The sequence below is a fragment of the Lytechinus variegatus genome, chromosome 7 (genome assembly GCF_018143015.1).
Source record: "Lytechinus variegatus isolate NC3 chromosome 7, Lvar_3.0, whole genome shotgun sequence".
In the NCBI taxonomy this organism is placed as follows: Eukaryota; Metazoa; Echinodermata; class Echinoidea; order Temnopleuroida; family Toxopneustidae; genus Lytechinus; species Lytechinus variegatus.
The window spans coordinates 44,345,114-44,371,191 of NC_054746.1; the positions used below are offsets into that span (position 1 = coordinate 44,345,114).

Below are 26,078 nucleotides of genomic sequence, written 5' to 3' on the forward strand. Positions count from 1 at the left end.
AAGATACAGAGCGCAAACAACTATTATAAACACGGCATCAGCTAAATCATTTATCAGTATTCTAACTCTACACTGCAAATAAATTGGTTGTTCTTTTGCTGTTTATTTAGTTTAGTTCAATAAAATGGGCAATAAATGATCAATAATTTATCACATTAATTTTGCACAGTCCTTCTTGTTTAATGCTTTTTGGCCAACTGTTTTGATGTACCAACGTTGAACACGTACTTGTCTTTGATCTTGATCACGTATTTGTCTTTTTATGAATATTTTTACTGTACATAGACTTTTACTGCATTCCATGAGAAGGATTACTTGTCTGCATGTTTGGATAAATATAAAACACAAATGTAAACAGAAAACTCAGTGATTATCAATTCCCTGAATACTATATTTACACGATAATCATCATACACAAACATAACCCTTTGACACACTTTGATAATGACGATGGCATGATACACAATATGATTCGGCATCGGCCGAACTAATTAAGAAGAAAAAAGTTGTATGAAAATGATTTATTTGAATTATCTGTGTATTGTTAATGAATACGAGATTTCAATGCAGTCTTTTATTGTTATTGAAATACTATTTAGGAGAATTTACAGAAGATACAACAATGTAACACTTAGACTGAAGAGCGAGGGAGCAAAGTGCAAGCTTTAGAATCCAGGCGAGTTTTTATTATGACGCGATTTTTTTTATCATCTTTTCATCACAAAAGGGAAACAATTTTGAACATGGTTTAATGCAAACACTCATCTTTTGTTGCGGGTTCTTGCATTTCCACACGGCAGAGCAGGTCAACGTTCATGACTAAGGACCGTGAATAATATTCATTCAACTCACAACTACACGGGGGAGTAGGCTTGGTAACGGGAAGGGCCTCGGGCGCTTTTTCCGACGTTGATGTTGGCTGCGTAGTCGGACGGGAGGAGTGATTAATATATGGATGCATTCATCGTCGAGTCTTTTGTGCGATTTGCTGTAATATTCAGAGTCCCAGCTGCTATTAATAGCAGTAGTCTAGGTGGGTGGGTTTAGTGATAGAGCGAGCGAGGTTACAAAGTCAATGCTATATTATGCATTTACCTGTTACCAAATGATGCGCCTTCAATTTTACCCTACATTTGTTACACTGTATGGGGGTGATTTGAGAACGATTGCAGACGACATACTCTGTACTTCACGAATGTGATTCGCATTTTGGCAATTAAAAAGCGCGCGGATGTAATGTTGAGCGGGGTATTTGCAATCCTGTCTCCCACTGATAACACACATTTGGAAAGGACTATAATCAGTGATTCATAATTTCCCTCCGCTTTCATTTGGACTGTTTCCAGGTGCTACGTTCTGCTATTGACTCATAAAGTATGATATTTAACGCTCATGAAGAAAATCTAGGACTTTATTATACACACTCTCTTTAACAACCACTTGGGGCACGGACATTTAAAATGCGTCTTTGTAATTGGAATCTTGGTAATTGGTGTGTCCATTAAAATCGGATTAATGGATTCAAAGTGAAGATTGTATACCATCTCAGACTGGTATCTTATGAAGGTCATTGACTGTCGATGCGTGCTTTCTGATTTCATCTGCTTCATTATCTGTAGATCTTTGATGAACTTAACTCCCAGACAGATAATCAAGGGTATGTATCTTCTAATGATAGTCAACCTGTTGGCATCCTGCCAGGCATGCATAGATTTATGCTATTTATATTATTGTTGTTATTGCTCAATTATGATGCATATCCAATGGGACTTTATGAACTTAAAAATACCATCAGATAACTTGATAGACCTCATCAGGCACACTGTGAATAGAACTCAAGGACGATAATAAACTCACTGAATTTTTATCTTTCAAGAAAAGCGTAATCATTTGATTGGTTGGTACAAGTAAACGATGTTCTTTGGTATGGCATTTTTTAAGCGATTAGCTTTCAAAATAAACTAATAGGCGTAACGATTGTACAACACAACAAAAATATTCAAAATTCGGTATACATCTATTGACGAGTAAGCCGTGAATAAGATCTCAATTTGTAAATCAGTAATATTCAAATAATAATAATAATTCATAATTTCGGCTGATCTATTGTTTGATCAATAGACATACTTTAATGTTGTCTTGGATGGGGTGGGGAAGATGCCAGGATAATATTACCACCAATGTCATGATAATATTCATGCATTTGTAAATACTGCACCCACCATATTCTGTTAGAATGTGCATCATTATGTTGTCGTTAATGAATTCAAGCTTTGGTAATTTTCAGAAAGACTGCCCGATGCAGACTATATGCTTATGATATTTTTATTCATTTGAATATCGATCGATGGAAATTTTGTGTTGAAAAACTTCATCAGATAAATCTCTTTGGTATTTGGCAGAAGTATCATTTATTCAGTCACATGAGATGAATGTGTACTGTAGTAACTATCGGATGAACTTTGTAATATGGTTGATTCACATGATTAATACCTCAGTCACATTTTCTCTACGGCGGCCGTACGGCGAGTATAGAAAACAGCCGTTTTATTCATTCTTAATTCAAACCACTTGTAAATTTTGTAGCTATTGCAAAAAAAATAGTTAAACGGCTGTTATCAAATAGCCGTACGGTCGCCGTTGAGCAAATGCGACTGAGGTATTATAGTGATCCATGTATTCTTGCAATGATATTGATTTTATTATTAAAGTAGACCCGTTGATTATTATAATTTAGCAAAGTTTTTAGAGGATTCTTCTCGACAACCCGAGATCATTGTTTGAGTTATTCCTACAGACATATAAGCACACATTCATTACGTCTACTCTAGATACTGTCAATTTAATCATAATTTACTTGCTAAAAGAGAAAATGTTTGTCATGGCAAGAGAAAAATTTGATATTAACAATTAATTTCAAGTAATGGGTGAAACAGACAACACTAGTTTTGACTTAAACTAGTATTATACTGTAGGACTTATATGTTTTAGCATAAACATATAATTGAACTCTTTTTTTCGATTAATGAGATTTAAAAATTAATTTAACTAACATTTTTCACATTGTGAAAAAAAATAGATTTCCTTCTTGAATCAAATTGAGTTTAATCAACAGGTTTTGTTAAATTTAGAACCCCTTATCACTGATTCATGGTTTTGAGTGAATCGATCATTTGCACCTCTATGTTCATATAATTTTTCTTTTTGAAATAAAACAATACTTTACATTCTATAAGTTGAACATCATTCAATCAACGTTCAATATTACAGTCATCATGGTCATAATTATGCATTCAACTGATTCAACCAACCTGAAACGGGACCTGAAAGTCACATTCTTTTCATTTAATCTTTGCATTTCGAATATTTATTATATCAATATCTGGATGAATATCTGAATAATAAGAAAGAGGAAAGTAGCGACGAAGAAAAGGGAAGTGGTAGAAGAGAATGAAATACATGCAACAAAATTTGCTTCATTAAACTTTCAGTGAAATGCAGGTACAAAGTAATACACCACTACTATTCAAATCTTTAATGATAATCTGAATTAATATCCCATGTTATTGTGATGAAAGAGGCCTATATTGCATTGCTATTCGTAATATATTTATTCATCTAATTCCATGTTAATTTATTTGTCCATTTCTGCAATTCTCTTTTATTTTAAAGCAACGATACATCAAACAGAAGCTTGCTGAATGTACATATTTTCTCACACATGAAGTATAATGCATGCAAGCGATATAACAATGATGATGCTATTTCCTGTTATTTGATCGACGAAAATGTCACGATAAATAGGAAAGAGTAATCATTGTAATTCATATCAATACGGGAAGGACTTAACCTATCCAATTACAGATTATATATACAATGTTAAGAAAGCAATCTTTGAATAATTAATCAATCGTTAAGTGTAATATAAATGCATCACTCTGCGTGTTTCAAATACTTTCGAATTGTTTTGATTTGTTGCCAGCATTCACCATCAGTATTTATCTTCAATGAAGGATATTTAATTTCCTTACCTCTGACTTGGGGCGACGGGTTTTGGCAGACGTGCATTTAACGGTTATCAAGTGCTAGTAATCTATTTACAATGCTTGTCAAAATATTATGTTGTAATGAAGCAACACTTGCTTGTCACGTCAGTTAAGTTTGATTGGTATATTGAAGATATCTCTCATGAGAGCTGGTATGATACTCTGTGGTACGACTAGTGAAGGTAGGATTCTGCTCATTATGTAGTCAGTTAAGGTCCTCTAGTTCCATGTGGTGCTTCGTGATACGAATATTGAGCTCAAGAAGGGAGAGTAAAGTATCCAGGATTGCATCCTGTTCTCTGAAACTTTATTTATTTCTTTATTTAAAACTTAACCCTAACCACTCTTTTCAGGGACAGCACCTATACAGGCCCTTTTTTATAGGGATGGGGCATGGCAATCTAAAAGTGAATTTTCTACATTTGATAATAAACGAGTATCACGACCATAGTTGTTGGGTTTTTTTTTCATTGTCTCCCTCCTTCCTTCATTTTTTCTTCTGGACGATGTAAAGACACAAGCTTCGTGAACTTGGTGGTAGGCAGATGGTGGCTTTAATTATCATCTCTTTATTTTAGTAACAATGATCGGTATAATGAAAGATGCGGTATTCTCTGAATAGATAGTACTGACTAAAATAATATTTGATGTCATGAATAAGATGTCGCTATGTCTGGCAAGTCATCACGAACAACGTCAGACATTTTCTACACACTCACTCAAAGTATTGCCATCCTATCATTCATACTGAGAATAAATAATAAATTACAGACTTTCATTCATCAACAGAGTGATGAATTATTAGATGTTGAAATTTTGACGTCACCCGCGAGCTGCTCCCGATATAGTCTACGACTTTACGCTGTGTATCATAAATTCTATAAATACTCATCAATTCCACATTTTAAATGCATGATTCTTTATAATAGATTGCGTATGAATGGTGATTCCTATTTTACATCTGATGCACATGTGTGTTCATTTTAAATGTCTGTCATTTTGTGAAGTTTTAAGTAAACCTACACGGCATAATAGAAGAGACGTCACAAAAATGTCTTATCTTCTCTCAAGCTTATAATGTACTTTCATTAAAATGTTTACTGATTGTATTAAAATCAGTGTGAGCTGAGACTCCACTCCTTCACCCCTATGACAGACTATGTCAGTTCTACAGTCATGTCAAGAGAGAAACTATCAAAATCTATCATGTTAATAATTTTTAAAAATAAACATTGAATCCAAGTTCCATGTACTGTTGCTATATCAGGCAAGGATAAATAGACTTCCGGATCGTCTCGTCAGGAATAGCTTTTGGTCAAAAAGTAGAAATAAAACTCTACTCAATATGTCACACTTCTCTGAAATGTCAAATTTTCATAGAAGTATTTACTCACATATTCAAATTTCATGCATACTTTTAAAACAAACATCGTTATCGACAACCTGAAAGCTTGCCACACATAGCAACAGGTAATTTGTGCAAATCAAAATATTTAGTATGATGATTACTATACCTCGTTCCCAGGAAAAAAAATCCATAAATTTGAATCACGTAATAAACAAGACGTAAATGTAAATTATTTGGATCGATCTATAAGCGGATTTTGAACATAATACGTGTGAATATTGAAGACTCAGCTGATTTCCATGTCAACATTCAATTCATGTGAAAGACATATCATGCCTATTGTACTATTCTCATGCTTTGGTTCCCTGTAATATCAACCCTTAGATATTAATTCTCTGTGAGTCAATACAGTATGCATGAATACGGTTTATGAACAGAGGTGGGAGAGGGGTTGCATGGGGGTTTGGCTGGTTGGTTGACGGAAAATATAAATGTGAGTGTTCCTTTGTTAATGTGAAGTGGATTTCACTGAAAGGGACTTTTATTGAAGCAGTCAATGTTCCACATCTGTCGCCGTTCCTGCGTGGTGCATTCCGTCCACGGTCATTATTCAAGTGTCTTTCGAGTGAACAATGCAAGCGTGCTTCTGCCAGGGGGCAGACATTAGATTGAGGAGGGGGTAAAGGCCCAGACAATGACGAGCATGCTCTGCAGTGTTTGCTAGACAGGCAAAACCTTTAATTATCCTGCATATGAACATAATTCGAACACCCAATCTCGACTGCGATGATATTAATGTGATTAGCTCTCCTTTTTCGTGTACCGGGTTCATTCTTTTTTTCAAAATTCCAATTAAACCTGCAATTAATCTTTTCATTTTTTATTAACAAGTCTGTTTTGGATTGGAGCTATGATTTTCCAGGCTGAGGGCTGCCGCACCCCGAAACTGTCACAAATATGATATGTTTTTGTTAATAAATACTTAAATTCAATTCAGTTTTAAATAATGTATAATGGTATTTTTCAACATCACAATTCCATCGAAATGTTTGTAATACGTGGGCAATATATCTTTCTTTAATATGCCATTGAAAATCATTGAAAATAATTTTGTTTTAAATTCGAGGGGGTTCATCGCTCAGGTACATAATTTTGAAAGCAGTTTATTATAAATATCCAACACTTATCAACCCCTCATGATATTTCTAAGAATACCATGAGATCAGTAAATCAGACTGTTAGAGGTCAGGGGTCCGTTTCATAAAACTTGTCATATTAACAAATTTACAATAACAGTTAAATGCTACTGAAATCCTTCAATTTAATTGGCTGATAGTGAATTTGCTATAGAAATTGTGCATTTGTTATTATAACAAGTCTTTATGAAACGGGACCCATTAATATCGAAGATTAATAAGTATGTCACACACTACAACATTTGCTTGCTAATTGTAGCATCTCATATCAACTTATATTTCCCAATTAAGTATAATCAATTTGACAGCATTTTTAGGTAGGCCTTTTCAAAGAGTTATTAAATATACCGATATTATAAAGCCTGATGCAAGTAATAGCACATAACATATTTTGCCATCCTTATTTAATTTAGGTGGATAATTCATGTTCGTTTAATACTGTTTTTTTTTTCTAATAGAAATACATTGCTCGTTAGATCTTGCTGTCTCTCACGCTTTCACATCAATATAAGATGAGATTTTGGCGCCGTCTTCGCGTCACTAACCATTGGTGTATAAAGCGTAAATCTAGTTCATGAAGAGAATATATAACAGCTACCTCTACAAAACAGCTTCGTAGGTTCATCTTTGTAAACATCTCATCATAATTTATTGTAATTGTAAGTCAGAAGTAGAATCAGTTCACAATATTTGATATGTGATAAATGTTTTGTTGAACATGAATTCATGGCATAAGCTTACAATATTGAAATCATTCATTATTCAAATCAATCTCAAACAATTGTGATTATAGGGACAGTGTCGCACAAGACGAGCGATTTGGATCATAATTTTTTTTTAATTATTTAAGATTAATGATTGATGATTTGTTTCGGATTCGTTTGTAATTACATTTTTTAAGATTGGTCAGAAGGAATTGTAAGGAATTAGTTGTTCTTTTAAATATGATTATCATGATCGTTGCTGAATTCAGTGTTTATCTAGACTGATATAGATGGGAGAGACTGAACTCACTTGGTTATAGAAATTGAATAAGATAGCAATATAATTATGACTGATACCAAAAATTAGCTCTGAATGATGTCTATTTGAATAAAATTTACAATAAGTAGAGAGCACGTTGCATTAATGCGACGTTGAATATAACGCAATGACGAATGATATACGAGACGTGTTCAGGTTGCGTGGTAGTTATATCAACCCCAGACCTGATGGAGAACTCATCCAATGTGATGATTCCATTATTGGGAAAGCGCTCAACCGTGCCCCCTATGGATGCGAGTGGATGCCTCAATATCACGGGTTAATGATGGGTGTGTGACTATACCAGCCTCGATAGCTACTTGTCTGCGTTTGAAATTTTATCCAATGGCATTGAGACACTGGGTGTCGTTTCATAAAACCGCCATAAAGTACAAGTTCACCGCTCGATATACTATGTTTCACTGGATCGTTTCTGAAGTTTCACCAATGATGAATTTGTGAAACCGTACTCAGAACTTAATTTCTGATTTATGTATTCTGTGTCAAAAGTTCATGACAATATTACTAATATGTAGTTGAGGGTGATACTATGGTAATAAATCAATGCAACGGTTTTTAATGATTAAACCCATCAAGACAGTGGTCTGTTTACAATAATCAACCAGAAATACACATTGAGTTGCCAAATAAGTGTAAAAGGGAGAAAATAGGGAAGGAAAAAAAGGAGCATACTGAAAATATATGTTTCTTCTCACAGTGACAATTTTCACGTGTTAGTGATCCATTAATTTCACTCCATGTGTAAAGTAGTATTGTAGCACTGAATTGAATTTAATGGAATAAAATACAATTTATTTATTGTCATACAAGAACAAAACTTACACTGAAATCACATTCACATTCTGTGCATCAAACATTAAAATGGAGTAAATAAGCACGACAAAATAAATACAGTTATATCACATAACTTTGCATATTAATGTCGAGTGTCAAGGGAATATCAATCAAGGTACAATAACACAAAGAAATTTTTCCGTTATCATGAGGGACCTACATATTTTTTGCACTTAATTTTTTTACATCTCAATTAGCGCAATTTCAATACTTGCAACTATTGTCTTACCGATATGGAGAGACATTTTATGAATCTTATTATCAAACGTACCAATGACCTGTGATCTAAAAAGTATATTTTACTCGCTCATGTGGGCAAACCTTATGTCATTGAGGGGGGAAAATCTAAGAAGTATAGATGAACTTTGAATGCTTACATGCACTTTACAAGTTTAGAATGTTTGAATTGATATTAAAATATTTTATTGATCTTTTTTTACCACAAAGTACTCTTTGCGAACTTTCAAAATCACTTATACCCTATTATAAATAATAGCTCAGCCATTGAAAACCAAAATACAAGTCATAAGAAGAAGACTTTTCTAAACTCACTATGATCTATATCTGACATTCATCACCCTATACCACTGAGTAATCGAGCAAATTTTAGCGATAAGATTAAAGACATATGAAATTGATTAGTGTTCTTTCTCTGCGCGAAATAGTAAGGATATATCATGTAACTAGCATGACACTCGGGGAAAGCTTCCCGACTAGGAAGCTAAGCTCCCTCACCAGTAAGTTGACATAATGAATGGCCACCTTTCCGATTCCGGGCAGCTCGGTTGCCAAGTATGAATCATACGTGCCTCGTCACATTGGTCTTACCCGACAAGTAATTGTCTTCTAGTCTTCAATTTAGAGTCTCTTGGTCCCAGGTCAGTCACAGCCTAATACAAAATGATATATTCACACAACCTCAGCATGCATTCAATTACTTTTGAACATTGAAGACACTATGAAACACCTTTTCTTGTCCGAGTAAATATATACTTTTGTCTTCAGTAGATGTCTAAATCCGGATGGTTTATGTAAAGATAAGTTATTCAAAATTCGTCTTTTAACATGATTAAGTTTTCAGTAATTTGTAGCTTATCCAACAAAAGAATGAAATCATTAGAATCAAGATGTTTTCAAATACCCTAGAATTATCCCTGCAAATGGATTATTCAGGACCTTATATTTGGAAAATGCATTAGATGTTTTCACAATGAGATGGACCATGCACTATAAATCGATACCCCTGATCAAACATTCAGATTTAAAAGAATTATAAAATGAAAAGGAAAAAAATGGCCATCACAGACCACATATTGACTCAGATCGTATATGAGTGGAGCTCCTGTGAACTAGGCCACGAGATATTTTGTCAAACAGTAGTAGAACTTGTCTGTATCATTTCTCATGGGGGAATTACCTAATCAAGAATTAATAGGTTTAGCCAGGGACGTGCGTGATACAATCACCTACCCCTCACATAATAACCATCTTAGCAGAGCGATTAAACGTGTAATAGTGATTCTATGTGGATGTAATAAACCTCAGTGAAGGGGGCGCATATTATGTTCTTTTTTAGTACTTTTGAGCTTTTTAGTGCCCATCAGATCGAAGACAGACAAAAATATTTCTGATTTAAGAAGAGATAAAAGTAAGATGATTCTTAACTTCGTTATATGACCGTTGATCGGTAATGAATGGCTTATGGATATGCTGTCTGCGATTGACGGTTATTCGGAAGTGCAATGTGTATTGGCAAAAGATCGCTTCGGCATGTGATATAAAGAATGTTTCACCATCAGATGTAGATCAATTATTCTGATTCCAGTTTTCCACCGGTATATCGCCTTCCGGCTTTTAGATGTCTTCAGCGTTCATTTTGTATTCATGATTCATTCGTTTCTCAGAAACTGCCAATGAAGATTGGCTTTTTAGATTTCATATATATTCAATGAAACTGATGCAAGGCATTTATGGCCAGTTTCCCATTGTGATCTTTCTATTTTTAGAAATGAAATATAAATCAGAGCAAATTATTTGCCATTCAAACTACAATATGCTTATTACATTTCATTACTAAATGGATTTTTTCCCAGATTTTATTTATGTGTGTTTCAACTCAGCCCTGTTATACTTCACTTTATCTCACTAGTCTAGACGTATGGTATCGAGATTTACTTGTATATTAACGATTCTTTCCATTATCACTCGATATTACCAACGAAGGAAAACGTGCAAAGTACATCTATTTTCTTAAAATAGCATTTTATTTACAATACGCATTTGAAACAGAATGTCTCGAAATCGAGTTATCTTCTACCTTTCTATTTGTCGTGTTGGTTATTTTTGAATACTTTTTATGCAATCATTTTTTTTTACCCTGATATTTTATGTTTTTTCCTTTTTACAAATAGGTTTCTTGAATTTGTTTTAAAAGCTCCAATGACAAAGCCAGAAAACTGATTTAGACATCTGATTTGGGTTTAATGTGTAATACAATACCATGCGTATGACGACGATCAGATTGGCTATGGGTTAATTGGTAGTCGGTTCTCTCTCGTCGTAAAGTGAGGAGCTAAATTTAGTCTATTAGTCAACCTCAGTGGATATATTAATCACGTGAAGCTATTATGACTACATCCAAGGTAACTCAACAGACTAATGTGATCAGAACAATACTACTACACCAGGGGTGGATCCACAGTGAGAAAGGGGCGACCTTTCCTATCAATTTTAAAAGTAGCAAAATAGGGTAAGAATAGTAAATAGACTCCTAAGAGGGAGAAAAGGAAGAATATTAAAAAAAGGGGGCTGGTGTGTGTTATGCATTACCCTATAATTGAACTGAGACAATGTAATGTCATCTCTAGATTACCCTGCCTCCCCAATTAAATTTACCCTTGAGCCGCCTCTGTCCAGTGGAACGTTTCATTGACATTTTTGTCCGACAAGTTGCCAGATCTGACAACTTTCCTTGTTTTGATTGGTTAAGAAGCACCGTTACTATGGTAACTCTCAGATAGAGACATGAATTGTCGGATAAAACGTCCGATCATGCCGATAGTCCTTTGATATAACGCTCCCTGGATCCCTACGATAGCTCATTCTCATGTTATCCAAGCTTCTACTTATTAATGCATGATATATTTGAGTAAAATCTAGCCCCCTTTGAGCCTATTTTTTAAAAAAAATAAACTTTGTGATGCATGCTTCGAATAATTTTATCATCATTCCTGATGGTAAACTACGATTATCTTAATTATTAACAATACCAACTGAACTCATGAATTAGATTGTCTACTTTGAATCATATTTCAATGCCATACCAGCATCGCAATCGCCAATATTGTATTGTCGACTTGTAAAAATCACGGTCAATAAAGTTCACAAGAACGTAAAATGCCGATACTCATGATCACCGTTTTACAGGTATAAGCATATTTTACTTTGGATATTTCCTGTAATGTAAGTTTTCTCATGATCACGAAAATCGCAATCCCCATTATCCCTTTTATTTCAACATTTAACTAAAACAATACTTAAACTACACAAATATCATACATCATTATAAAACAATTCTTACCCATTACGTTAACCTATCTGCCAGTAAATCTCATTTCAAGATATTTTGATAATCAATGAAATGTGAAAAAAAAGATAAAATACATTTATTTACTGTATTTGTAATTATTTACCCGCTAATTATTGGAGCGTTATTTTCTATTCAATAAATATCCCTCTGTTATGCTAACAGGTGACAAAGTAATGTGATGAAGATCCATGATTATATAATAACCTACCCTAATCTATTAAAGGTAAGGCCAACTCAAACAGAAAGTTGATAGAGAACAATCGTTTAGTATGCATATCTTACATGTTTGTTTATAGCAGAGATTGAATTTAAATGAAGCGATTTGGAATTTGAATGTGTACTTATCATTTCATTTGTTCTTGTCATTTAGGTTCTTGTGGGGTTTCCCCTAAAATACCAGTTTTGAGAGTGTCATTTTGTATTGCAAAACTAATAGCTCCATTTTGTAGGAAGAGTCATCCACGTCATACCCTTGGTTTTGTTTTAATGCCCCCCCCCCCGAATTACCCCGCCGCGATGTAAGAAGGATTTGTCTTATTTAGAAACAAACTGACATGAAAATTGATTATCTTACCCAAACAAGGCATATCATAAAAAATACATACAAATTATGTAATATGCATACAAGACAAACTGATAATTATGTATCTACCCTTTCTTTATCAGTTGATTTTCAGTTATTCTCTCGAATGGAATTATGTAACAATTTTGTATCTGTTAAAGATTATAAAAACAAATTCAAATTAGAATTTGTATCGAAAATTTTCTAATCATGAATAAAATCCCCAATGTATCATTAGTCAAAGAAAAGAAAACAATCAAATACAAATATATATCGATCTACTTTTTGTGTCATGTGAATAGACCCAATTTTTCCCGCAACTGAAAGAGAGTTATCGGAGTCTATAGGCTGTATACAATAGGAAACACTGCTACCATAGCAACATGTAGGAGTATCTCAGACGATATTATCAACCTCGTTCAAGAGTATACTTCGCAAATCACACATATTGGCAATATTATATTTCACTAATGGATTATGTAGATGTTCGTGTTAATTAGTTGTGCTTACAGACATAAAATATCTTAATCATTACCATGATTTTATATGAATATGAAATTAAACGATGTGGGTTTATACAACAAATAATAAGAACGGCGATCGCACTATTCGAGAATTAAAAATGCATCTAAGTTTTACCACTAAGTATTATGGATGAGGCTTACAAAAATCGTGACTCCTACGTTTTTAGTCTAAAGAATACACATGTCCATTTTTGGTTTTAAGTGGGAAACGTGATTTTGTTAAATGATCATCAATACAAACTACTTTCACACGATGAAATATCCATTCTAATCGTGCTGTTATTATGCACAAGCTTGTTTTGATGAATCCATTTCTCATGCTGTATGCTAATTTTCACACCAGTTTGTTACTCTGTTAATGAATCAAATCACAAAAGTTTCCACTATTTATACACTGCCTACGATATATAGGTGTGACCATAGTCTGCATAATGGAGTATGAACATCTTTAATAGAGTTCGAAGTCCTCGCTTTTTTCAAGTATTAAATGAGAATTGTGATGTGCCTATACGTGAAGACTTGATAGAAAGGATTTCAAGATTTATTTTTAAGAGGAGTAAGTAGAGAGGTCGTGTTTTACCGTTTTCTATATGCATATCATAGTTTCTGTTAAAGGCGTCGGGTATACTTTTTCTTTGAAAAACAATTAGAACAAATGAATATCTTTCGAACAAACCTAGCATGTAATTTATATGTCTTCCCTAGCTGGATAAGGTTATATTATGTGATGTAAATTCTACTTCAAATGTAGTAGTAATGAAATTAATATTAACATCTAGAACGGATGAGCAACGAAGTATTTTTAAAAGCCTTGGAAGTGAGACTAATAGTGGCGCCGCGAGAGAGCTGGCGACTCGAAACTGATGTAACCTGATCACGGACAATGCTTCGCGGGCGAAAAATATACATCTACTTGATTGGGAAAAGAATAAAAGAAATAAAAGAAATGCTCTAGCAAATGCGTCAGGGAAAAAAGAGGGAAGATTATTAAGATGAAAGCATTTGAATTTCAAAGTTTCACTAATACCGCGCCGCTGTATGATACCTTGCAACACATAGGTGTGTGTTTATTTCACTAAACCATTATTGGTCTTGATTATATCACCACTATTATGGTAGTGTATGGGGATTTCAAATGTGAAATGATTTAAGCCAATATTTAAAAAATGATAACATGTATATTTGCTTGATATATCTTTACCAGAAGTGTAATAAGCGCTCTTCAATAAATGCAGCATGATTACCCTGTGTAGCAAACCTGCTGTTAGGCGTTCAGTATTTTACGATATAAATTGCTACCAGGTCCCCATTTACCTGATAGTAAATCAATTTCCTTCTGAAGGAAATTAACGCCTGGAGTAGGATTCGAACCCACCACCCTCTCATTATGAGACGGGATTTAGAACCACTACACCATGCGCCTCTTTTAAACGGTCAGGATTTGTAACGAGCCTTTAATACACTCTAAGATCATAAAAGAAATATTATTTGGTTATTTGAAATGGTATTTAAACAGTATAAGTTATGATATTTTGATGACCACTTTTATATCAAAATATCGATGAGAACTATGTTTTAATAGTGAAAATCTAAGCCAATGAATGGCAATATAGTACTTCTTATGATATGAAGGCCGATTTTAATATTTCTCCATTGTGTGCTCACAATCACTGAGTACTATCCTTATCAAGCGTTTCATGTAATTTTGTTGTTGTCTTACAGATTCCGTTTTAGTAAAGTCAAAGTTATATGTACACACCTCTATTTCACTGACTCCAATATTCCGATAGTAAAACACTTTACTTAAAGTATCATATTTTTGAAATGCTTTGATACAGATGTTTATGTAAGCCATTTTGGTTCGTTTGTTTGAATGACGGTATTAAAAATGACCATCAGATGCCATATAGGCCTAGCGAATCACCATGAAATAACACATTGAAGTATATTGAAAGTTTGTATTTGAAGTGATTAGATAGTCACTTGTAAGAATAGAAAGGTGAGGGCATGGAGGGGGGGGGAAGAGGGCAGTTAGTTATGTAATATTCTGTCTTCATTTCAGATGTAAAGGAAAACTGATCAGTCACCTCAACCTGTTCCCCAACGCTTGATTGCCCTTTTTTAAACAAAAAGTGCACACTTATTAAGCAATAATGCATGCAGCATTTCCATTTATTTGAAAGCAGGATAAAAGAGCATTGTAGATTAAATACCTTGCTCAAGGGCATAATGTGCCGCGGCCGGGGACCGAACCTCGGAGTTTTCATGTATAGCCAGGCGCCTTAGACCACTCGGCCACGGCACCTCCACTCAGAACTCAGTACAGTAGAGGATGTACGATACTACCCCTATGCCTCACAGAACAATTTGTTTGATTTGTGTCTGGTTTCCAATATTGTAATATCGGTTTCCTTTTTTTCTCGTAATTTTAGATGAGGGCGGGCTAGGGGCCCAAGCCCAAGAAGGTGAGGAAATATTTTCCGAGCAATCAAAATCTCTCTGGGATTATTAAAATGGATTGAAGCTAATCTGGAAGGAGGATAATGGGAAAGAGGAAGGAAAATATGTTATGATTGTAACTTAGATTAATACGAATCAGCTGATCCTTGATCTGATAGATCAAAACAGAACACTACACCAGTAGGATATAAGTTAACTAGATTAAAAATATATATTGTTTAATAGAGGGAATGGGGGCCATATGATAGACAGTAGTGAAAGGGGTGTAATGGGACTGCGTTTTAAAATATGCAATTTAGACATTTGCGAGTGAGCAAAGCTAGAGGTAAACAATAAAAAAAATGCGTCGAATTTTTAGATTTTATACTGAACATATTTGGTTTGGATAACGTATAATCGTAATAATATTACAGGAAATCCAATACAATTACGGCGTATAAATATAATACAAAAATTAAACACGAGATATCATTTTGAAAAAGAAATTAGGTCAATAGGCCCCGTTAGAGTACCAGTGATAAGAGTAAATGCAATTAAATTATGTACACTCAATTATTGATTGGTTTTGATATCTTAGAAAGAGATTATTGAATTAGATTTACATGAGGTAATAACATAAACAATTCATATTGGATAAAATGGGGTTAAAAGTTAAAGGGGTGGATTTGACACTCCCACCCTTTTAAGCGACCCAACAATGGATGGGGGATGTCCCTAAGTGAGAACCTCCCTATGATTATGACACACTTGGTGGTTGTATGAGAGAGGTTCTCCCAGGGACGGACTCTGAGACTCCATATTAATTTCCGGTGAGGGATGGTGATGAGAGCACGTCTGAAAGGGGGCATGTTGTATGCATACAATACCTTGTTAGCCAAACCATGCCAATAGGCTGCATACAAATGGACATACAAGTATAGACTCTGAATACAGACACGATTCATTACTTAGACTAGAATAATAATTTATAAACCATGGGATGTGATCTGATATCGAATTTATGCGTTTTGTGTACCGCTCAACTCTCAATTGAAATAAACTCAGTAGTTTTCTTTGGTGTGGGTGGAGCTCTAATAAAACAAAATCCCTTAATTTCATACATATATTGGAAAATCGTAAAAGAAAATCATTTATTTCTAAAACAGTATTTCTATCCCGCTTTCTACATTGGTAAGAAAAAAATTGTCGGCCTTTTCCACGTGGCTGATATGATATGTCTTTGGTGTATGATTAGGCTCATTTTGAGTTTTATCATTGTTTTTTTATGAAAAGTAAACAAAAATGTATTTTATTTTTCATTCATTGAATCTATTTTGTTTCTTTGTTGTTGTTTGTCACAGTCAAAGCTCCAATGATAATGGTAGGCCTAGTGATGAGGGAGATGATAATAAAATGATTAAAATAAAAATTATGATTATAGGAATATAAACGATGAAAAACAATTATCTTTCCTGTATCATTGTTGTTGATTATTATCACTGTTCGGATTCACTTCAGGATTGCATACATTGCTTACCAGATTACATATACCTAAATGATAGATTGAAATGGCTGGGGATATTTAAAGGGTCTGTGGGCACATTCTATATTATGAGGCAATATCGTATGCATACAATGATCTCAAGCGTACTAATGGATGGGCGATGTCATTGTAGTGTATGCTAGAGGGAATATGTAAATCATCGCTACTTCAGCCTTATCGATTATCTATGATGATTTAGTCATCTTCTTCGCCTGAATGATCATTTTGATTTGTGTCATAAGCACAAGATTATTAGCTCATTTTGGACTAAAACAGAGTGAAATGAATTCCAAGTGGAGCTAAAGCGGAACTAATTATATGTGTCTATCCAAAGAGCTATCTCTGTTAGCTCCATGTGTCTATCCAAAGAAGAGAACTAATTTGCTGTATTACGAGGAGACATATTGTTTTGTTTTGGTTTTCTTAAAAAGCTTAATTTAGGCACCTGGGAACGATTCTTAAATAGAGGTGCTGATGGTTTTGTCGAGAAAAAAATGACCAAAAATCACTCCTTGATGATGGGGATTTTAATAGGGAAAGAGATTAGCAAGCAAAAAGATGCTTACCAGGGTTAATGCTCAAAGGTTTACTTTTTATATAATTTTTTTAGCTTTTCATTATAGGCCATATGTAAATGTTAACGAAATTTTCAGTTATTTTATTCAGTGTTTACGACGTTACACCTTTTTAATGTATGAATATATTTGTTTCAAAAACGAAAGTGATGTAGGAGGGGGAAGGTGAAGAGGTGGACATGAGGAGGAGGGAGGGGAGGGGCATCATTACCATCATTGCTGTTAAATGTGTTTTTTTTTAAATAATATTACTACAGTATAATCTCGATCTAGCTACCTGTCTTTGAAGGAACTAACATTTGGGAACAAAATATGACCCAAAAGCACTGTATTATACAGACATATCCTTATATGTTCAACGAACAAATTCAAGCTCAAAACGAAGTAACACGCCAAACCAAAACCAACAGGGAAGGTTTTCGGTAAATAACCGAAATATTAAAAAAAAAAATAACTTAACCAAAAGAGCCATATTATCATTTTTCTTTTATATGCTGGTAAAGTTTTAAGTTGTAAAGTTGTAATGAAAATAAAAGACACAAGAGTTTTTTGACACCATTTCTTCGTGCTGCTTGGAAGTTGAACTGAGATTGCAAAGTGCAAATATCTCATGCTTGAATAAACCCTGAACTTCAAATCTTTTATTCTTATTTTTGAAACCTGTCGCTGAATTTCCTCTGCATTCAATCAAGTACTTGTGGGGGTTGTCATTATAATCATTTTAAAGCTCAAACAAAGGTTTTCATGCTCAATATAAAATTTAGATATTAAATTTGGGCTACTTATTGTTGGTTTTGGGGTGGCTGGTAAGTTCCTTTATACCTTTATGCTCATTTTCGAAATAAACTCCTCTAAAGGTATTCAAAGGTATTATGATAAAAATTCACTTTTCAAAACATATGTTGCGAGCTAAACTAATTTATTTGAGCATTTAATCTTTCTGAAGTAGTCTTCACGAACCCACTAAAACATTATAAGAACATGGGGAATAATAAATTGGTAAGATAGAAAGAATGAGGAAAATACTTGGTTGATTCCATAAATAATATTTATTCCATAGATAAACGAGGGCGGAAAATAATATTTTTATTGTTATAGTATTTTGAAAGATTTAACTACAAACTAACCGTTCTGAGATAGTAACCGCACTCTTTAATGGCCTGTCAAACACTTAGAACGACATCCATTTAAATATATATATATATATATATATATATACATACATTTCTTTCCTTTATGACACGATCCTTGTGCTATCAATCGATTGGTCAGTTGATTTTTGTGAAATAATTAGTAAGCACGAAAGTGATAAATGCTATCAAATGGTGTACAACTCAATGATACAATCAATCGCATAAGCTTTATGTCACTTGGTCTTAGTGAATTTTCCTTGACAGTGTGCCTCCTTCTCGGCATCCATTTACACTCATTTGCATTGATCTTATGAGCCGTGTCGATAGGTATCTTATCGGCCATCGTCTATCTGACAGATCATTCTGAGTGCTACTAATGGTTTGCTCCAACAAATTTCATCAACGAAGATCTTGTCACGTAAACACTGGGTTAGGATAGACGAATCTAAGGTGACCATGTAGGGGTGAATAAACTAGGGCATGACACCAACTAACACTTCAAACAGTGGCTTGGAAATGTGTTGTAAGGGTAAAGGGGCTGAATATAGCATCAGCGTGCGATCGGTACACGGATCATATGAGGAGGTGGGAGAAGCCTTATAGAAAGATGGCTTGTAAAAAATCTTCTTTGGTAGATGTAATTTCCGTGAGGTTTATTTTGAGAAGCTATCGCCGTTGGTGATCCCTTGAGAAGTAGGTTGTCTCATTTGCATTTTATTTTCAAATACTAAAATAAATTACCTTTATAAAGGCTGGACCTACTTGATGGATGGTAAGGTTCCTTGGATAAAAGCCGGTCAGAGTAAATCAGTAGTTTAACTGTTTCTAGTTACTTATTTTACATGGAAGCGCTGGTGAACGCAAGTTAAGAAGGATGCCAACCCTATGCGATCAAAATGACCCATCTTAACTTTCTAGGGAAACAAAGGAAACCAAAGGCCTGATTACAAGTCAAACAATATTAATAAACAGCTACAATGTTGATATAGATTTATATATATACAGTGCGTCCCACAAAGATGGAAACCGTTTTCAGAGATAGATTCCACAATAAACATGTGTTTACTATGAATTTGATACTTATGGTAAGGATGGAATCTCATCTTTAATTTGAGACCAACAGCTTAGCAAATCACGTATGGCAGATTACAAACAATAAATATTGAGGCTTATATCAGAAACGATTTGCGTAGAAACTAACGCATTAATCTGAATTCACTCTCATTTCAGGGATCAGTGAGAGAAACTTAACAACGAATACCAAAAAAATGCTAATGAGTCAATTGTCGAATAAGCACGGTTGTCATATCACGAACCAATCTTGTCCAATTTTGTCCTGATTTTGACATCAAACTTTCAAACCCGTCTTGCTCATTATGCGTGAAGTGTTCGTCACATATGAAATATGAAAATGTAGAGGAATAGTTGAATTATATGGTAATGTAAATGAAATATCATAATTAATTGCCTTTGAAGAAAAAAAAGTGGGAATCACGGTTTTTTTTTTCTGGGACGCACTGTACATCAATAAATCACTGAAAATGTATGATATACATCGCTCAGAAAGATATCATATTGATGAGTTGGAAGCATTATCCTGGAGAAAATACTGGGGTGGGGTTTTGTTCAGCTATAATTATGATGGTGTTGTTGTTGTTGTTGATAATGATGATGATTTAATAGCTGATGAGACTTTAAAGCTACCAATATGAATGATTATATCTGGAGAAAGACAAAGATCAATCGATAAGTTCTCATAATATGAGCAAAACGTGAAATTTTGCTAGTATTGTCATAACCTGAAACGTGTGGATTTACCAAAATGATTGTTGATTAGCCAAGGATAAGTTATTTTAAGTCACATTGCTGTTATTATCATCTTCATTATCACCACAACCGTTGCCATGCGGGTACCACCATGTTCATAAATATCTTCTTTTTTTCCCCCATCAGTGTTTCTTAATTATGCATGAAACGTAATTTTTAATATTTTACATGTTGTATGACTTTCATTGCAGTTGTAATATTGCATTTATCCGCTTAAAAACAATTTGCGGTATATAAAATTATTAATATTATAAAAAAATGACAGTCATTCTATTTCATTTACACTATGATCCATAAAAATTGAATTAGTCCACGAATTCTTTCATATTTAATATTTTGGGTGTGATTCTAAAATTGTTTCACTGCTTGTTTTATCAGTCCATTTGTGGTCAAAGTGTATTTAGTCTCAAAATTTAATACTTTACATGTTTTATATCTAATACGAACATTAAAGAAGACATTGCATATTCCCCAGCATGCTAATTCTCTCTCGACATTACATTATTTAACATAATGTTCTTTTACTTTCAAGTGAGCTTTATATTGATGTAGCCTAAATACATTTAGGCCCTACATGATTCAATACTCATTACTTATGACGATTTACGTACCCTCAGGAATGATACATTAGATAGTCAGATTTTGTTTTTCTTATACTCAGGTGTAAATCATGATATCATTTTGCATTTTGCCGTAGGAACACTCAGATGAAAAGAGTAACTCTCTAGACTTTTCTTTTGATTTGTTTCAGATGTATGTCAGTTGAATCGAAGAGTTCCTCGTGGCCTTGATGATAAGGGTTCGTTCACTTCAACTACTGTCCGCCAGCAATGACCGTTGCCGTGCCCGTTGAGCGTTATTCTCCGTTTCCATGGAAATCCGCATCCCATCTGCCTTGCCCCGATCATCAACCCTACTGCTGTTACCATGACGAATCTTTCGTAGCATCTGACGATGGCTGTGATGACGTCTCCAGCATCTCACCCCGATACAACCACCAATCTACGACGCACGCAACCAGCCCAGGTACGGAAAATGGGAGAGAATAGATATAGGAAAGTGATAGAGAGAGGGAGAGAGTGAGAAAGAGAGAGAGGGGAATAAAGGAATGAGTTAATGCATGGAAAATCCATCTTGTGTGACCGTTCATTTCACTCGTACTCAAATCATGCTGATTGGATAAGAGACCCTGCTTTTCAGGCGCCACTTATGCGCTGGCTGACGTATGCAGTGTGCGTGTGAGTGTGTGCGGCAACAACGTGAGTGTGCGCGCTGTGTATGTGTAAGTCCCATTTCCAAGTCTTTCGCAAAATGCATAATTGTGAGTTTTGTGCATTGCATGTAAGCTATACTAAGTTCGGGCTTTCGGTCTAATTAGTAAGAGATGGTTGGAATGATTTCTCTCACTATGACTATGGCTTTCGCGGTGGTGGGTTAATCAAAGAATAGACGATCTCTGTGATGGTGTCAAGGATGGTGTTTTGAAAGATTATATTATTTAATCCTTAACGAGTAGAAGACGAGTTATCACAGGAAAATGTTGTTAAATATAGTAAACAAATAGTGGTTTCTGCATGATGTAGAGAACATTTGGTGAGTAGAAAATATAGGCGATAAAGTGAGATATAAATGTATGGATTGTTGGTTATAAATGTTTGCTTTTAAGTAAAATATTGCTAATTGTCTCAAATGAAGTGTTCAGAACTTCCAAGACGCTATCGCTCATTGAATCCTCACAATCGTCGAAATTTGACGAAGACCTAATGTTGTACTTAGCATGGGAGACTTCTCTGAGCTCGTTTATACTCGTATCACTCTCATCCTGTGTTTCTTGTATGGCTTCCTTCGTAATAGAGAGGTGCCGAAGCATTTAGTTCAAAGCAATGATGCAAAAAATATATGTATTTGTATATAAATCGGTAAGATTCACTTGCTCTGTTGGAATATCACCTTTTCCCTTGAAACGAGAGCATTAGATAGATGCTCCAAACCTCAGTTGTCTGACGTAATGAAAGATCCAGTGAATCTAGTCGACATAGGCATTGTATGCGGCATCATAGATCGGAATGATGATTGTAATTCTAATTGATTTGAAGATTGATGTTCATTATTATTATAATCCTACTGATGGTGATAGTGCTTCATACCTAACACATCATATTGGAACATCGATCTTTCATTGCGATCTTCTGACAGGTTGGCATTTTCTGGCATAAGAACGTGAGATTCTAATATAATTAACTTCTTAGAGATATTCCGTAAGTATTAAGTTAACTTTTGATTTATTTTTTTCATGCAGGGAACGTAGTTCGTAGTCCCTTGGTAAGCTGCACTCGTACTCCTTTACAGACGACTCATCACCACCAAACTCCGATAGCACCGTCTTCACGATCTGACTGCTGTGTTCGAAAACCGATAGCAATGGGTGGGCGAAGTCTCCTTGATGAGGACGTCGAGGTGGAGTATGGTAGGGATGAGCAGACAGTTACCAGCTGCCATGGCGCCAAAAAACGAAAATTATGTGAGATGCTAGATGACACAGAAGAATGCGGGTGTAGGACACCTCAGGAAATGACGATGGTCTCAGAGAATCTGCAGATGAATCATGCAGAGGCCATCTTAAGATGTAATGGTTGTGGACCTATCGAGGAATGTTGTCGCTGTGATCCGGATGATTTCTTTCCTGATGTAAGCAGTGAGATTGAATTACCAATGTGCTACGACGGAGACGATTTCAAGTCGAGATCGATGACATCGACGTCACCCGATATCATGGACAATGTGATTCCGGATATACTTCCATCATGTAGAACTTCTGATTTGATGGTCATGTCTGAGGAGGACGTCGAAGCTATCAGGGCTTGTGATAGGAGGAGAGTTTTGGACATGTCGTTGCATAAGATGCGATGTATAGATGACCCTGAGGTCTCATTACGAAGGTCTGTCTTGATAGCCAACATGGTGACTAAACTCAGGCAAGAGATTAGGCAAGAAGACTACTGTAGAACGGTATTGCCTAAGAAACGTCGAAGCTATCGCAGACCATGGTTAGGTGGTCCTGATAGAGTGTCCGAACCACCGTGTTTATATCAAGGTAACCAACCTAGGAGGCGTTTCTCTGAAGATATGGCTTGGGAAGTCTATCCTTCTAACGAAATGCTTTTGAACAATGGTGGAAGGTACACAGAACATGAGGACATTCAATGTCAAGAGCCAATTGATCAGTGCCATGAACAAATTCAAACCTCTATGCCAGAAGAAGAAAGGAACTCAGTGCTTGGGGATATAGATAGTATTTTTCAAAGTCTTATGGCCTGTGTTGGAGGACCTTAACGCAATGAAAGTTGAACAATTTGTTCATTTGGGGCAAATTATTTTTTCAGTTCATCAAGGGCATGGTATTCTACTTAATCTACTTCACATAGATTTATACTGTCAGCTTTTGTTCAGGATTTCCAAATAGGTTGACACGGATATTCCTCTCTGCTTCATCAATTGCATAACGTTTATGAATGATTACAGATTTAACGGTTCTGCGTGTGTATTCACAGAGTAATTTTGCTTTAGAACACACTTATGAGAGCAATGATATCATGATGTAATGTCGGTAAAATACCATGCCCTTTGAAAATGATTTTTATTGAATTTAAATTTTCATAATTTGTTTTTTGTCATGCAGTTATTCACACTTTCACGGATCATGCATATAAACGGGTTCCGTCCATATACTTGTACACGGTGATTTGTCCCGTCCTTGACATGAGCTAGTCAAACCCAACATCTGAGAAACATACTTTGCTTTATTTATTTATTTACTTATTTATTTCACATATTAAAAAAGGGTAGCCCTAGTCAGCATTTGTTGGTTTTCATCAGGGCCCTTATAATAAACAATACATTAAAACATTGCATAAATACATCCAGATTTACTATAAAAACAAAACACGAGACTTATAATACTGAATAATACAAAGCAAGGATAAAAAAATGACACTTTTAAGAGATGATGTCATGTATCCATTTCATTGATCCATTCGATTCGCCTAGAGTTATGATTATTTACTGATATTATTCAAGTATCAGCTATGATTTGTGTACTATATATAATCACTTTAAGTGGGCGAAAGTGTCTGGATATATATTTTCTATCAACGTCGTAAATCATGAATAACAGGGTACGTATGCAGCTGAAGTTGCGATTGACCCACCATTATAATCATTTGCATGACAATCAAGAATCATTTTCAAATTGTTTGGGATTTTCTTTTATCATTTTAAACATGCTATTGTGCCTGAATGAACTACTCCTTTTAAATCTTTGACAAGATAGAAGGAACTTTGTTGTATATTTCTAATTTCCTCCTATATTTTGGAGAGAATGAAATAAAACATTATCAACTGATTTTTTGTTACTGTTGATCACGAGTGCATAGTGATGATGACTTCGATTAAACTCAAATATTTTTTTAGTTTAAAAGTTAATTTGCCTTAACACCAGACGCGGTTCTACAAACAGATTTTGGGTTTCACTTACACACCCCACCCGCTAATTCAGCAAACAAGAAAAAAATGCTGTTTAATGATGATAACTATTTCATCGACGTCGAGTCCCTCTGTGAATCCTCACTTAATATGAAGGGGCAAAAGTTGACTTTTACTTGCTCGCTGCGCTTGGTCGCATATGGAGTCATTATAATTTGTTATTAACGAGTTGATAGATGCAAAATGGCTTCGGAAAGCATACGGATTCCACAGATTTTATCCATATGACTAAATGCAGACGATATTTTTAATATAATGGGCATATGATGAATAACATAACGCTCCCAACCATGGAAATTTTGGGGTTTTCATCGCTCCCTCCAATTGCTTATAATAAATGTGTCTTGAAAGAGAACAATAAATTGGGCCAGTAAAACTTTGTTAAAGAATAATATTTTACAGCAGACCTATAGCTTTTCCTGGCTCCCGTGGATCGATTGGTCGATCATTCAATATATATATCAAAAGGTGCCGTGGCCGAGTGGTCTAAGGCACCTGGCTATACATAAAAAGTCCGGGGTTCGATCCCCGGCCGCGGCACCTATGCCCGTGAGCAAGGCATTTAATCTACAATGCTCTTTTATCCTGCTTTCAAATAAATGGAAATGCTATATGCATTATTGGTAACTTAATTGGAGTGCACTTGTTTTTTTTTTCTTAAAAAAAGCCCTCTAACCCTACCCCACCCAAAAGCATAAACGAATAAAGAAATTGATGAATACATATAAATTAAGTCCTTCTTAGCTCCATTCCATATTAACTTAAAATAATGCTACTTATTCAATCACTCGTATCTACCATCATGATCTTAGTATCATTTACTCTTCAGACAATCAAATGAATGGATTCAGTAGACTTTACTATAATTATATATTC

At 34.8% G+C, this 26,078-nt stretch overlaps 1 protein-coding gene across 2 annotated transcripts; it reads left to right on the plus strand.

Moving 5' to 3' along the window:
- The first annotated feature begins 872 nt into the window (after positions 1-872).
- On the plus strand, positions 873-25,724 carry LOC121419415. Of its 2 annotated transcripts, XM_041613873.1 has the most exons (4): positions 873-1,033; positions 1,347-1,657; positions 21,412-21,686; positions 22,960-25,724. In XM_041613873.1, the coding sequence occupies exons 3-4, from the start codon at positions 21,491-21,493 to the stop codon at positions 23,991-23,993; spliced, it is 1,230 nt and encodes a 409-aa protein (XP_041469807.1). In that variant the 5' UTR covers positions 873-1,033; positions 1,347-1,657; positions 21,412-21,490; the 3' UTR covers positions 23,994-25,724. The 2 variants fall into 2 exon arrangements, with proteins under 2 accessions (XP_041469807.1, XP_041469806.1); XM_041613872.1 differs by having other exon boundaries at positions 873-1,657.
- Positions 25,725-26,078: the final 354 nt, after the last annotated feature.

Bases quoted from the DNA above. Each gene is read 5' to 3' on its own strand.
- LOC121419415 (XM_041613872.1), top strand. From the start codon at position 21,491: ATGACCGTTGCCGTGCCCGTTGAGCGTTATTCTCCGTTTCCATGGAAA. The intron at 21,687-22,959 runs GTACGGAAAATG...TTTTTCATGCAG, and splicing joins GACGCACGCAACCAGCCCAG to GGAACGTAGTTCGTAGTCCC.